The sequence below is a fragment of the Saccostrea cucullata genome, unplaced genomic scaffold (assembly GCF_032062105.1).
Source record: "Saccostrea cucullata isolate Sc308-1 unplaced genomic scaffold, CSIRO_AGI_Scuc_v1 ctg15247, whole genome shotgun sequence".
NCBI classification, from domain to species: Eukaryota; Metazoa; Mollusca; class Bivalvia; order Ostreida; family Ostreidae; genus Saccostrea; species Saccostrea cuccullata.
The window spans coordinates 1-13,982 of NW_026918065.1; the positions used below are offsets into that span (position 1 = coordinate 1).

The 13,982-nt window shown below is 32.7% G+C and overlaps 1 protein-coding gene across 1 annotated transcript; it reads right to left on the bottom strand.

Annotated features, from left to right (window-relative positions):
* Positions 1-10: 10 nt before the first annotated feature.
* Positions 11-13,023, bottom strand: LOC134240776 (zinc finger protein 681-like; the record flags this gene model as incomplete). Its single annotated transcript, XM_062722888.1, has 4 exons — positions 12,891-13,023; positions 8,386-8,493; positions 6,732-6,799; positions 11-626 (listed from the first exon to the last, which is right to left on the bottom strand). Coding segments are annotated over exons 2-4 (760 nt in total), but the record flags the coding sequence as incomplete, so codon positions are not given.
* Between the last annotated feature and the right edge of the window lie 959 nt (positions 13,024-13,982).

The following is a 13,982-nucleotide window of genomic DNA, read 5'->3' on the forward strand; positions in this document are numbered from 1 at the left end:
GGTTTATCACCTGTATGTGTCCTCATGTGACTCTTTAAGTTCTGTGACTCGTTGAAGGCCTTCCCACACACATCACATCTATAAGGTTTATCACCTGTATGTGTCCTCATGTGAGCCTGTAAGTGTTGTGACTGTCTGAATGCCTTCCCACACACATCACATTTATAGGGTTTTTCACCGGTATGTGTTCTCATGTGTCTATGAAAGTCAATTTTCCGTTTGAATGCCTTTTCACACACATCACATTTATAAGGTTCATCACCTGTGTGTATTTTCATGTGATCCTGTAAGTGATGTGACAGTTTGAAAGACTTTCCACACACATCACAGTTATAAGGTTTTTCACTGGTATGTGTCCTCATGTGTCTCTGTACGTCTCTTGTCAGTTTGAATGCCTTTTCACACACATTACATCTATAAGGTTTATCACCTGCATGTATACTCATTTGTCTCCATAACTCATGTAAATGATTAAATGTTTTCATATAGATGCTACATTCATTGGGCCTTTTACTTTCACACGCCTTTATGGATTGTTCGAAATTCCCAAATTCATTTTCATTCCCACTATAGTTTATATTCACAAGATGACTTTCTGGTCTGAATGCAAAATCTCCCTCTTCTTTCTGTAAATGTAGCAGACAAATCAGTTATAATGCTATTTCATGGCATTTATCTAGAAGATATCAGTAGGCCCAGGGACCACATCGTGTACCTGAGTAACTATGGTCATTTGCTTCGTTCTTTTTTTCTTTTTTTTTTACCAGATGTCCCCCTTTGTAATACTTGTTGTGGCCTACCCTACCCTTGGGATTGTGATTTGAACAGTTAAGAATCAACATTACCTCTGACAGGATTCTTCCACTTAAGTTTTCGCTTTTCTGGCCCAGTGGCTCATGAGACAATTATTAAAGACTTTTTTTATACACTGGACCAAACTAAAGCATTCGCCTAAGAATTTTTAAGCTTTACAGGTTAGAGAGAATACTCAAAATCGGGTATTTTAGCTCAAATGAGCTAAAAAAAGATTTACAAGTATTTTGAAGGGCTACCATGTTTACACAGTATTTGAAAAGCTTTTTTTCATGCAATTTTTTTACAAGTTGAAAATATATGACATGTATCCATTGTTGAAAAAACTGAACATTTCAGAAAACAGCATGATTGGAAATAGTTTATCAAGGTGTTTTGAGTAGCAAAATATAACTAGTAAACTCTAATTCAACCGTAGAACTTAATCAATATTAAAATGCCTAACCTTTTCAACTCTTATAATAATTATTTTAAAAATATATAGATCATCATTTCTGATTCAAGGAAGAACAAGAGATACGATTATCATGTTCATGTTTCAGGTCAAGGTCAAAGGGTTAAAATTGTTGGTTTTATGAGTTTTTTTGTAATTTGTTTGTTTGTTGTGAAAACATCTCTCTCGGGAATTTTTCCCTCATATGGAAACACCACCACTTAAAAATAATGAAAACAAGATGTGTTTGTGAAACACTGAACCCCCATTATGGCAGCTTATGGCTAAGGTTGAAGTTTATAAAATGTATGTAAAACTCAAAGGTCAAGGTCAAAGGGTTAAAATTGTTGATATCAAAAGAAATTCTTGTCACATAAAAACACGTATGACTTCTTTTAAAAGCTGTATACCTGAAATTATCACAGTCTCTGCTGATATGTTGCAGACATATTCTGCAAATATGTATGAATGAAAAAAAAAAATTTTCCAAAAAAAGAGAGAGATTTAGTTGAAATTTTAAACATTTTACCATTATATAATTTATACACACGTACATTCTTTAATGAATTTGATTTTATGCACAAGATGAAAGTGAAAGCATAAAATGATGCATAATTGGATACAATAAACAGTCTGTTGTTTACACATGGCATTATCTTGTTTTAGGTCTTTTAAAAAAATTGTGCAAGAGTTATCTCCTTTTACCGACCTCTTTGGAGTTTAATATGATCTCTGTTTTAATTTTGGTGTGCCTTAAGAAGAGTACTTCTCTCTATGTTTTACATGTAATTTTGGTATTCCTATGAAAGAGTACTTCCGGTTTTATGAGTTCCTTAAAATTGCCTATGGAGATTTCTATTTTAAATTTGTGATCATGCATGTTCCATTATTTCAAAAGGGAAGTAAGCAATTCTTGGGATATTTCTCAAGAAAATCGACATTTTCTCAAGGTGGTTAGGTCAAGGAAATAGATATCCCTAAAATAACAGGAATTATAGGGATCAGTACAGAAAACAGCTTTCTCTCTGTAACTTTTTCATCTCTCAACCAATCTTCAAGCTAAGTTTGGTTTTACATCAAGCATAAAGAGTACAATTTATAAACTATAGGTGTACAATTTAAAAACTACAGGTACTTTGAGCAGTGAACTCACTAAATGATACCCCCCGCCTCCCATAATGTCCATGCTTTACTATATATTGTTTTTTATGGTAATGTGTAAAGAGGAATAACTCTTCCTATCAAATGTTATCCAGAAGCTTCTATATGTGACGTCATAGGTAAGAATATAATGGCAATGTCCAGGTTTTCCCTATAGGAAACTTAAAATATGTGTCAAATAAAAAAAGTAAAATAGGAGGTGCACAATGGCAATATGTAATAAAGATTCTGTAAAAGTTTCATTAAATTTCAATTAGTAGTATAAGAGGAGTTGCGGACAAGAGACACCCCAAAGCGTAACAGATGAATAGACGTGGGGTCAATTATTTTTGTTTACAACGGACCTTTCGATATCAAACGCTCCTATTTGGAATTTTTCAGGGCATACTTGTATACGTAATAAAACTCAGCATTCTGTCAAGAAATTAAATGCTAAAATTCTCTAGATTTTTGGTAGTATTTTATTAGAGACTTTTTATTTTCAATATAATAATAAACATTTATTGACCAAGTTTGAGAATAACATGCGTTTTATCGTACCGAAACCAAACTGTTTGCTTGGGGCAGTTTGACCAAAGACAGAAACATTTCAATATTTTAAAACACATGAATCTTGTTCTTTCTTCCATGATACACTGTAAATACCTCAAGTGGAGCTACCATTACAGATGAGAATAAGCTCCCCTAATTATGTGGCGCAAACAATCCAGCAACTCATTGCCAGGTCAAAACACCAGAACCTCTGACCCTGGGGCCATAAATTCAGAATTTTGAAAGAGGCACTCTTGCTCATCATAACTATTTACTATAATACTCAGGAGCAGAGAAAAAGATTTTCAAATAAATGCATTCTCACTATATAATCAATAGAGCCCCGCCCTAACACCAGAAACCCTGACCCTGGGGCCATAAAATTCACAATTTTGGTAGAGACACTCTTGCTTATCATAACTATGTACTTAGTTAGTTTAATTAATACCCAGGAGCAAAGAAGAAGATTTTCAAAGAAAATATGCATTTTCAGCCCTGCCCTAACTAGGGGTGAAACGATACGCCTCCTTCACGATTCGATATGTATGGTAAAATTTGGTCTCCGTTAAGTTATTTATAATACGATACATTTTGATAGAAGAAAACAAATTCAAGCATTGTTTCATGCTTCCTTAAAATAATCTAGTCAGATAATTTATGTGCAAAATGGATAGATGAAATCAATTTAATTGATTTGACTGTAAAATATTATTTTAACAACTATAAGTCTTCAAAAAATTCTGTTTTTGAACTAATGATATTGAGGAACATGTTTATACCTTATGCAAAACTGGACTGAATGTCGATCCTGACGGAAAAAAGAACTGAAAATTGAGAATTAGTACCGTGTATCAAACCCAGAAAAAATACTGCGGTAAATCAATACCATGGTGAACCGTTTCCCTCATATCCCTAACACCAGAACCCCTGACCCTAGGGACATGAAATTCACAATTTTGGTACAGGACTCAATGATCATTACATTTCACAGTTTGACTTCTTGATGTCCAGAAGTAAAGAAGAAGATCTTTAAAGATTTCATTAATTTAGTGGTTTCAGCCCCATCCCTCAGGCCCAAAGGGGACAGGGACTATAAAATTCACAATTTTCGTCCCCCTTCACCCATAGATGCTGTATACCAAATTTACTTGAAATTGGTTCTGTGGTTTCAGAGAAGAAGCTGAAAAAGTTCAAATTTTTACACAAAACAACGAACAAAAACAGATAGCGATAGGTCACCTGAGTGACCCAGGTGTCCTAAAGATTATATATATATAGGAACACTTTTGGAAGTTAAACAAGAGGTCCATGCGCCACTACGCTCACCTGAGAAGCTTTGACCATTCTGTTCTTTCCCCCTTGTAATATACATAATGCATCCCCACCCTACCCCATTGATCATAATTTAGATATTTTGAAATCTACACTAACCCAGAATCCTTCAATGTGCATATAAGTTTCAGCTTTTCTGGCCCAGTGGTTCTTAAGAAGAAGATTTTCAAAGATTTTTCCTATATATTTCTATGTAAAACTTTGATTCCCCATTGTTACCAGGACATTTCCACCAAAATCATGATTTACTGTTAATTTAGACTCAACACTACCCAAGGATGCTTCCACATAAGTTTCAGCTTTTCTGGCCCATGTGGTTCTAGAGAATTGTCAAGATTTTCTTGATTACCTTTCTGTTATTCTTTCTTGACTTACCTAAACTGTTATTACTACAGGACATGACACCAAAATCTTGACTTACCTCTACTGTTATAACTGCAGGACATTGTCATCAAAACCTTGACTTACCCTTACTGTTATTACTACAGGACATTGTCATAAAAATCTTGACTTACCTTTACTATTATTACTACAGGACATTGTCACCAAAATCTTGACTTACCTTTACTGTTATTACTACAGGACATTGTCACCAAAATCTTGACTTACCTTAACTGTTATTACCACAGGACATTGTCACCAAAATCTTGATCATACCTAAAAAATTGTCACCAAAATCTTGATCCCTTAATGTTTTACCACAGACAGGTCATAAAAGAGCAACCTTTACTGTGATTTTTCACAAAAATCTTGCCTTACCTTTACTATTATTACTACAGGACATTGTCAGCAAAATCTTGACTTACCTTTAGGGTAAGTCGGGGTAATTTCGACCACGGTTCAATTTTGACCACACAAACACAACACTGCATCATGATTTACGGCATTGTTGAGAAGTTTCTTTAATTTGGTTTTAAAGTAAACTAAACCTTAAATTGGATTTCCTAGTATAATTTCTCATTTTAAAAAATGGTTTGGTCAGAGGTGTAACTAATTTTTTCACTATTTATTATCCCTCCAGTTTGACACTCGGAAGTCTGTCTTCAGTGCGCTTGATATGATCAACGAAAAACAAGAGAGATAACTCGTACGACCTCTTTTTGAGTTAGACAAAGTTCAACATTTTAACAGTTCGAATTAAATTGAAATTAAGTCGGGGACATTACTGTTATTACTACAGGACATTGCCACCAAAATCTTACTCAGAGGAATTTGCTTTTGCACACTTCTTTCATAATTATGATTTGATAGAATTTTTCAGGATTTTAAACAATTAATAAAACATGTTCTTATTCATATTCAAAACAATTCGTAATACAAAGCATTTCAAATAAATTCATGTACGCTTAAAAGCGTTCAAACCTAAAATCCACTTTGATTCTGTTGAGCCTCGGAAAAGACGATTTAATACGAAGTTAAGTACGGACTGGACAGTTTAAAAATCTTAAGAAGGAAATGATCTATGGAATAAGAAAAATTTGTTTCCATAACTACCACATTACAATATATAGCATCGTTTGATTGATTGATTGATTGATTGTATACTGTTTAACGTCCCTCTCCAGAATATTTCACTGATATGGAGACGTCACCATTGCCGGTGAAGGGCTGCAAATTTGGGCCTATGCTTGGCACTCAGGGCCATTGAGCAGGGAGGGATCTTTATCGTGCCACACCTGCTGTGACACGGACCTCAGTTTATAATTTTTAGGACCGCCCCATTAAGTCGCCTTTGTACGACAAGCAATACTTAAAGGATTATTTTAACCCGGATCCCCACAGGTTATAGCATCATTTGGAAATTATAAAGCATCGTTTGGAAATTAGATTTGGCGAATTAAGATGCAGAATAATGAATAAGAATGAAGATGTCGAAGGCTGCAATGAAAAACTTATCAGTGGTAACACAACTCATTTCTTTACTAAATCAACAAACATACATGTAAGTATAATACTGTTAATACATGTAATTAATTTATTTTTAATCTTTTTTTGACAGACACTTATATTTCCTATAACAGACAGTTTATTGCGATAGTTAGAGTTTAATTTCACAGTATGAGTTATCTTTCTTGTTGATGTTTGTTGTGGTCGAAATTACCCTGAGGCTGGTCGAAATTAATCCAGGCATCATGATTACTAATTTTTGACCCAATTTATTATTTTCTAACATATTCTTAGTTCATAAAGCATAAAATTTGAAGAAAAAAAATCAATTTCTTTACTTCGAATATATTTGAACCTGTACATTTGAAAACGGTCAAGTTTTGCAGATTGAAAGCCATATGTCAGCATAAGTGGTCGAAATTATCCCAGTTTACCCTACTGTTATTACTACAGAACATTGTCAACAAAATCTTGACTTACCTTTACTGTTATTACTATAGGACATTGTCACCAAAATCTTGACTTACCTGAACTGTTATTACTACAGGACATTGTCAACAAAATCTTGTCTTACCTTTACTGTTACTTTGTGTTGATGACCTTTTTCCTCAGGGTCAGAAATGTCAAAGGTCAACTTCTCTTCTACAATAAAACAAGTTATGTGAAGAAATCTTACAATTCCTTATTACAATACAAGAATGCATTAATGACAGATGAAGTATGTAGTACATTTAGGCTACTCACAAAATCAAGGGCCTGAGCCTTTTCACATGTTTCATTTTGGGAAAAATTTAAACAATAAAACGTTATATAACACAACAACGTTCAATAGGGGTTATATAATTTTTTTTAGGTGGATCATCCCTCTGATAAGAGAGATAACTCTTCTTATAAGAAAGATAACTTTCCTTTCAGTGAATTGTCATGTCAGAGTTTACAAATTTCATTCATGCCAACCATTTCATAGTCAACTCAATCAAACTTATTCTAAGGTAAACATTTATAGTTTCTATTGCAAGTATGTACATTTGATTTATAAAAATTAAAACATTTATACTCAGTTCCTTTAAACAGTATAAAACTACCTCTTATAGTATAATTCTTTTAATTGTACAGAAATTTCAGATGCAGTATTGTCTATAAACATTTAATTAATATTTTGTTTCATTAAAAAATATTTTCAAGGGCGATAATGGAAGGATAACTCTTGTTTATGGATGCGTGTTATTTTACATGCACAGAAAACAATTTGTAATTGTGGTTTAAAAAGCAGCGCTTCAGTATGTTTTCTAATGGGAATTAGATAGGTATGAGAGTAAATATCATACTTGCCAACCTTCGGCATGTAAAAATCTGGTCATGACCAGATTTGGAAAGTAAAAAATCTGGTCATAACGCGTAACGACATTCACGTCATATTTACCATGAATAAATTTTATACATATATATACAAAATATTACAAAATATTGGTGTATTGAGAACTATTTTATTGAAAAAGGATTTAATTTACTATGACAAAAAATTCTTACATAATTTGATTTAAATTTACATGTAAAAAAAATGAAAATTGAAGGTTTCATGTATTTGTATTGACCTGAAGTAAGTGTGCATTTATTTTAAAAGCCTTTTCAGTTTCTGCTAAATTTGAACAGAGACATGTGGCCATTGTTCACTCATTTGGTATCAGCCTTTGACATTTTTGGCCGTAGTAAACATTTTATGACCATAACGGTTTGACCGTCAGGAGTACATATTGCGATAGATGAATAACCGTCAAAGTAATATGCAACCGAACACGATCACTTTATGCCAATGTCGTGAGGGTAGAATAACAGGTGGAATAATCCTCACCCATAAACACTGGACGTACAGGGAGTATTATGCCCTGTTTACACACTTCGGAATTATAAACAACAAACAGATATCTATACATAGTAAACACATTAATAAATAGAAAACAATATAAGAACCCTCACCTGATCGAGAATATAAGTTAAATATGTTTATAGTTATGTAATAATTTTTTAATGATGATAGTTTTCATAGCGTCAATTGTGTTACAAATGCCTTCTTCGGTTGTTAGTACAGGAATAAATGCAGCAGCTGTTGCAGAAAAAATACATAACCTGTGGAAACCATTTGTCAACCTAATCTGAACTTCGGTTGAAAATGGTATTCTTGGGGGTGAAAATTTTCAATGTTACACTGTGTATACATGTATATTTACCAGAAGATTCTTCATCCCGATCAGATTCTGGATCTCTGGCACTGGATATAGATGTCTCCATCTCAAACTCTGACATGGTCTGTTTATTCAATATTATTGCTCAAACTCCTGTAAAAGAATAATTTTTAAAGTAATAACTATTGTCATTATTTTCCATATAACAAAAAAGAATAAAATGTAAGGCTTGATCTGGAAACAAACTCTGATCACCTGCGTCACTATAGCCAGGTTCTTGACCCATATTTATTTTTAATTTGGCGATAAATAAATTCAAATTTTTAGAACTATTTGTCATCACATCCTTAACTTTTTTAAAATAGGGATACACATGATCTACGACTCAACAAGCAACATCATTTTGAAAAAAAATCGCACAATGATCATTCCGATGTCTATCTTTCAGATATAAGAATCCATGCAATTTTGGTCAACATAGGCCTTAAATTCATCGCCAAATGAAACCTACACCAATTTAACAGGAACGTGTGTTCCTGCCATACTTGGAAAAATAACGTCAGATTCAGCATTGTCCGCCACCCTGTTTTATAACAAACATCCATTTTTAAGTGTCAATATCTCAATATGCAAGTGCATTGGTCAACATAGCGCATCTAATTGTACATTGTTACTTGGAAATGCAAACGAACAAGGTACATCAATTAAGTAATTAAACAAGAATTTAAAAAACAATAATTTCAACATGAACTGTTTTAATAATTTTGTTTTCTGTTAAATAAAAATCATTTAGTCACAGCTTAGCCACGAAAGCGGTTGTTTTAAAGTATGCTGATAACGATATTATTTTGATGAGTTTAAACAATGAAAGTTTGGAAAAAATACTTATACGGTATAAATTGTGAACGTTTCATTAACCCTATGCCATAAACAAGAATTTATGCAAGAATTCATTTTCAAAAAATATAAAATGCTACCCAATTTTTTTTTTTTTAAATGTAGAACTGTGTCCATTTTTTCATAACTGCAATTTTGTAGCAATTGTACATTTCAAAAAATGATATTACATTTACAGAAATATATTTTTATATACATGTACTTGTCAATATGAAGGTTAATTACAACGGTTACTTATTGCTTTTCCCAATTTGAAACAAATGTCGAGAATTTATACCGCCATGAAAATTACAAAAGGTGGCCCCTTTTAAAAATTGTAGAAAAATCACTGCTAAGCTTATCTTGGGTATTAGACATAGTACCTAATTGAAATAAAATCTTTTTTAAAGCTTTGTTACATGGACATTCTAGTAATCATATCTTACCTGGTATATCAGTAAAATGTGCGTGATTTGTGTACTGAACCATTACAGGTAGAATTGGATTGTTATGCCTTGTACGTACATATGGAGAGTACAATTTGCATGAAGTAATACAATGCAAACTAGTGTATAACTAAATTAATAGTTTTCTATAGGCCTGAATTTAGTGAGAGTTACTTCTCGATGTTCTCGTAGGTCACCATATTGGAGGTTGACTCGGTGATTTTCCCTCTTTGTTTTACGAAGTTTAAGAGGCTGTAGCAGAAATATTTGCTGGAAAATCTTTACTACAGCGAGTGTCGTGAAATGACGCTTGTCTTTGCCAGCTCTTAAAGCAACGCCTGTGCAAGGAGAAAATTCAGACTACTGCACATTCATACTAAAAATTTTTGTCGCGGTAATTTGGACTCAGACCACAATGCATGTGAGAGTAGCTGAAAAAGTTCAACTAAAAGTAAACATGCCCTGATTTAATGAATAATATTGAAGATAAAAGTTCAAATAAAATTCTTATTTACTTTCACATGCCTTCTTATTTGGAAATGCAAATTATAACGTATTGACATCAGATAAGAAAATGTCACATAATGAGGAGCCCGATCTAAATTACAACAAAGTAAATACCTGGACTCGCCATAATGGTCGCACTGTCAACATATTATTTACAGACCTGTTTACCCATAAAGCTGTCTCTCAGTATTTTTAAAATTTGTATAAATGGCATGAAAGTTATTTCCATCATACAGATATAAATAGAGAACAACTTTTCTGATTACAAAAAATGGTTTAACAACAAGTCTTTTCATAATGCATTTTGGCAAGACATCGCTTATGTGTTTGAAATCTTTCTTGATAAATAGGGAAATGAAATTTGTGTATCATAACGAAAACTAATTGTTATTGCAAACACGTATTTCCGAGTATTTTCAAATGGCAAAACCTGAGACATATTTTAGACTAAACATCCGTACAAAATACAGCCAAATCGTTCGAGTAAACAGGTCTGTATTTAAGAAATAAGGTATCATTTTAAAACATCTATATGGGTTGGTCACAAGATTAAATTCCATAAAGCCAAAAGGGCTTTATGATGAATTTAACCTCGTAGGCTTCCACAAATTTATTTACTTCAGAAAAATAGCCATTCCTAATTCAAAATGGCAAATATGAAAATTTTAAATTGGTCGAACAATGAAGGAGTTATGGGCATTTAGACATCCAGTGGGTTACAGGCTACTAATTTTACCCCTATTTCATTGATATCGCAAGTAGTGCTGTGCGATGTAACCGGTGTACCGATTTTGACAATACGTATCGTGGTATATGAATACCGGTCGGGTTCGATATGCTATTAATTGTTAGAAAAAGGTTTTCCTTTTCAAGGTAAAATATCGCAAGCAACGGTTTCAAAAAAGATACATTCTTCAGAGACAAAAAGACGACAACTTTTGATGAACGCCCTTCATGTTAAAGCAGAATCTGAAAACATCTTAAAGTTGTACCACAAAAAATTAGCTTGCCACCTGTATACACACAGGCAGTTGCAATATCAACTCGAGAATACATGTAATTTGAGTTTTTGTTTTCAAATTTCATTTAACATTGATTAAAAGAAAAAAATTATTAAAAGTTTTATATTGTGATATATTGCAATACAAAATATAATATTGGATTTTTCAGATACCCAGCTCTAATCGCAAGTATTACCAGTTGAAAAATATAGGTTTTTTCTCAAAAATTCTTGGGGTTTAAATAGCGTGAAATAGGGCTATTTAAGGGCATAGATGGAAAGGAGAGGGTCTGAATTAAATGGTAATATTAAGAATAATGTGAATTCTGCTATTAGGTGTGTAGTAGGAGGGGGTGAAGAGGCCATTGATTACCTGTTTCTCAAAGGGAAATGAAAATATGCAGGGTAGGGTTAATTGTCGTGCCAGTGCCACAGAAAGACTTGGGTGCGATGAATTTTTCTGATAGCGATTGCAGCAAGCTCAACAGACTTACATGTAAGAACAGAAGAAAATTTGGAATGAAATCTGCACATATGTCAGACAAATTTCTCTGTGAAACATTTCCAGAATTCCTAGTATCCTACCCAATGCCCTTTGCGCAAAAAAATAAATAAATAAATAATAACGTAAAACATAAAGTTTGTAGAAATCTTTGAAAGACACAAAAAATAAGTCTACAATGATTTTCGACCAAATTTGCACTAGGTCTATAGTTTCAACCATACGCTCGGTTATCTCCATAAGCTCCAACAAGCGCCATGATGTCGTGTGACGTCACAGTTAGTTAAAATGTCTCATACGGCTTTATGTTTAAAAAGGTTGATCAATTTTTCAAGTGTTTTGAAGGAACAACTGCGCTCGCCTCAACAGTCACACCATGAAACATATTTTTTTGGATTTATTTTTTACTTGAATTAATTTCTAGCTCTGTGCCAAACTTTGGTAATTTGAGCCAGTGATTTTTTTTTTTATTTTTATATAGCAAAATAATGGTAGTCTGTGTCCAGTATGGCAGCCAACGGGAAATAACTCTTGCTAAATTCTGGTTTAAAGCCATATATGGCGTAACTGATCAAAAAAAATGTTTTTGAAAAATACAAAATCAAGTAAAGAAATATAGTTAATACACTTAAATTAAAACTTTTCATATAATTCTGAACACGGCGAACACCTCGTTTCATCTAATAATACGATTTTATCTTCTCTGTATTGTGTTATTTAAACCTTTTGTATTTTCTTCCGAGTTGGAGAAAATTCCGAGAACCCAAATTAAATTGTGATATCTTTATAACGCAATTGACTTAGATTTTGTAATTTACGGAAAAATTCTATCTTTATATAAAGTAATGATACAAATAATAAGTTCTTATAATTTCAGTCTAATAATTTTCATTGTACATACGCCATATATGGCTTTAACGAAGACTATCTAAGTTATAATGTAAAATAAATGGCATTCATACAATGGCAAAGGAAACTAATGCAAATTAAAAAATAATTCTACAAAAAGGTTATTCTGCCCTCAATTTATGCCATTGTAACGTCTTTGGGAAGGATGAGTTTATGCATACATTGCGTCTACCAAATCTTTCCAGTACTTTCAGTACTTTGGTTTTCTCATGCTTTCTCGACAACAGAAAGAAAGGTATCTTTTCTTGTAATGAATGTTTAGTAAACAGCTTTGTCTAAACGACAATCAGGCAAAATGATTTTAAATTACCTTTTCTTTGTACTGGAGCTGGAAATATCACACCAAACTCCACAAGCAGTGACTGGTCTCCGACTTTTTGTGTAAATAAAACGAAATGTCGATCCCGATCCTAATGATCAGAATGAAACAAAAGGGATTCAATGTTACATGTAGAATGAGTGATAAAAATAATAGAAAATGTTATCAACGTTAATGAATGGGCGATAAAAAAATAAAATAAATAAAAATAAAGATATGAAACTTTTATTAATCATACATAAATATATAACTATATCAAAGAACAAAATTCACTAACCCAAAAATTTTGCCTTGAAAATATACAAAATTTAAAGTAAAAATTTCTAAGCAATATTATAGTAAAAATTGAACATCAGAATCCCGGGTTTAAGAAAACAAGCTCGGTTTTAAAAATAGACACACATCCCGAGCTGTATAGTTGTTAGAACCGGTCATGGTTTTACAAATTCTTGATATTTTTGCTGAAAGCTGATGATTTTAAAGAATTTTATCACAGTGCACATTTCTCGCCCCCCAAAATTCTTCTTGATCCAAAATCTACTTATTATCAGTTGCTCATAAATGTAAGAAAAATTTGGGGCGAGGTGTGTGCACTATTTTATTTATTTAATAAACGATATTCCAGATTCCAAATGCATACATTGTGCAGGCATTTGTTAATGACCCGTTTGCAGAAAATAAAAGGAATTTTTACAAATTAGTCCTTTATTTTAATTAGACATAGAAAGAACATAAAATATTACCGAATAAAAAAAATATTCATGTAGGTCATGCTATATTTAAGAAAGGAAAGTCCCTTTGTCTAATAATAGCTTCTCTGCACATGATTTCGCCCCAACACTTTCAGTCGTCTAGTCACAGGTCTTCAAACTTGAGTCTTATTCTGTAGTACTTCTGTAGTTCGTTTTAAATATTTAAAATTTAAATCTGAGAGTTTTCATAACTTTTAATTTACTCAACTGAATTGATTAAAAATAATAATTATATACGGCACTACGACGGACCGAAAGTATATAGACGCGAAACGATCACACATCAAGACGATGACGTCTGCTTTCACATTCGGTCGTGGAAAGTGACAGA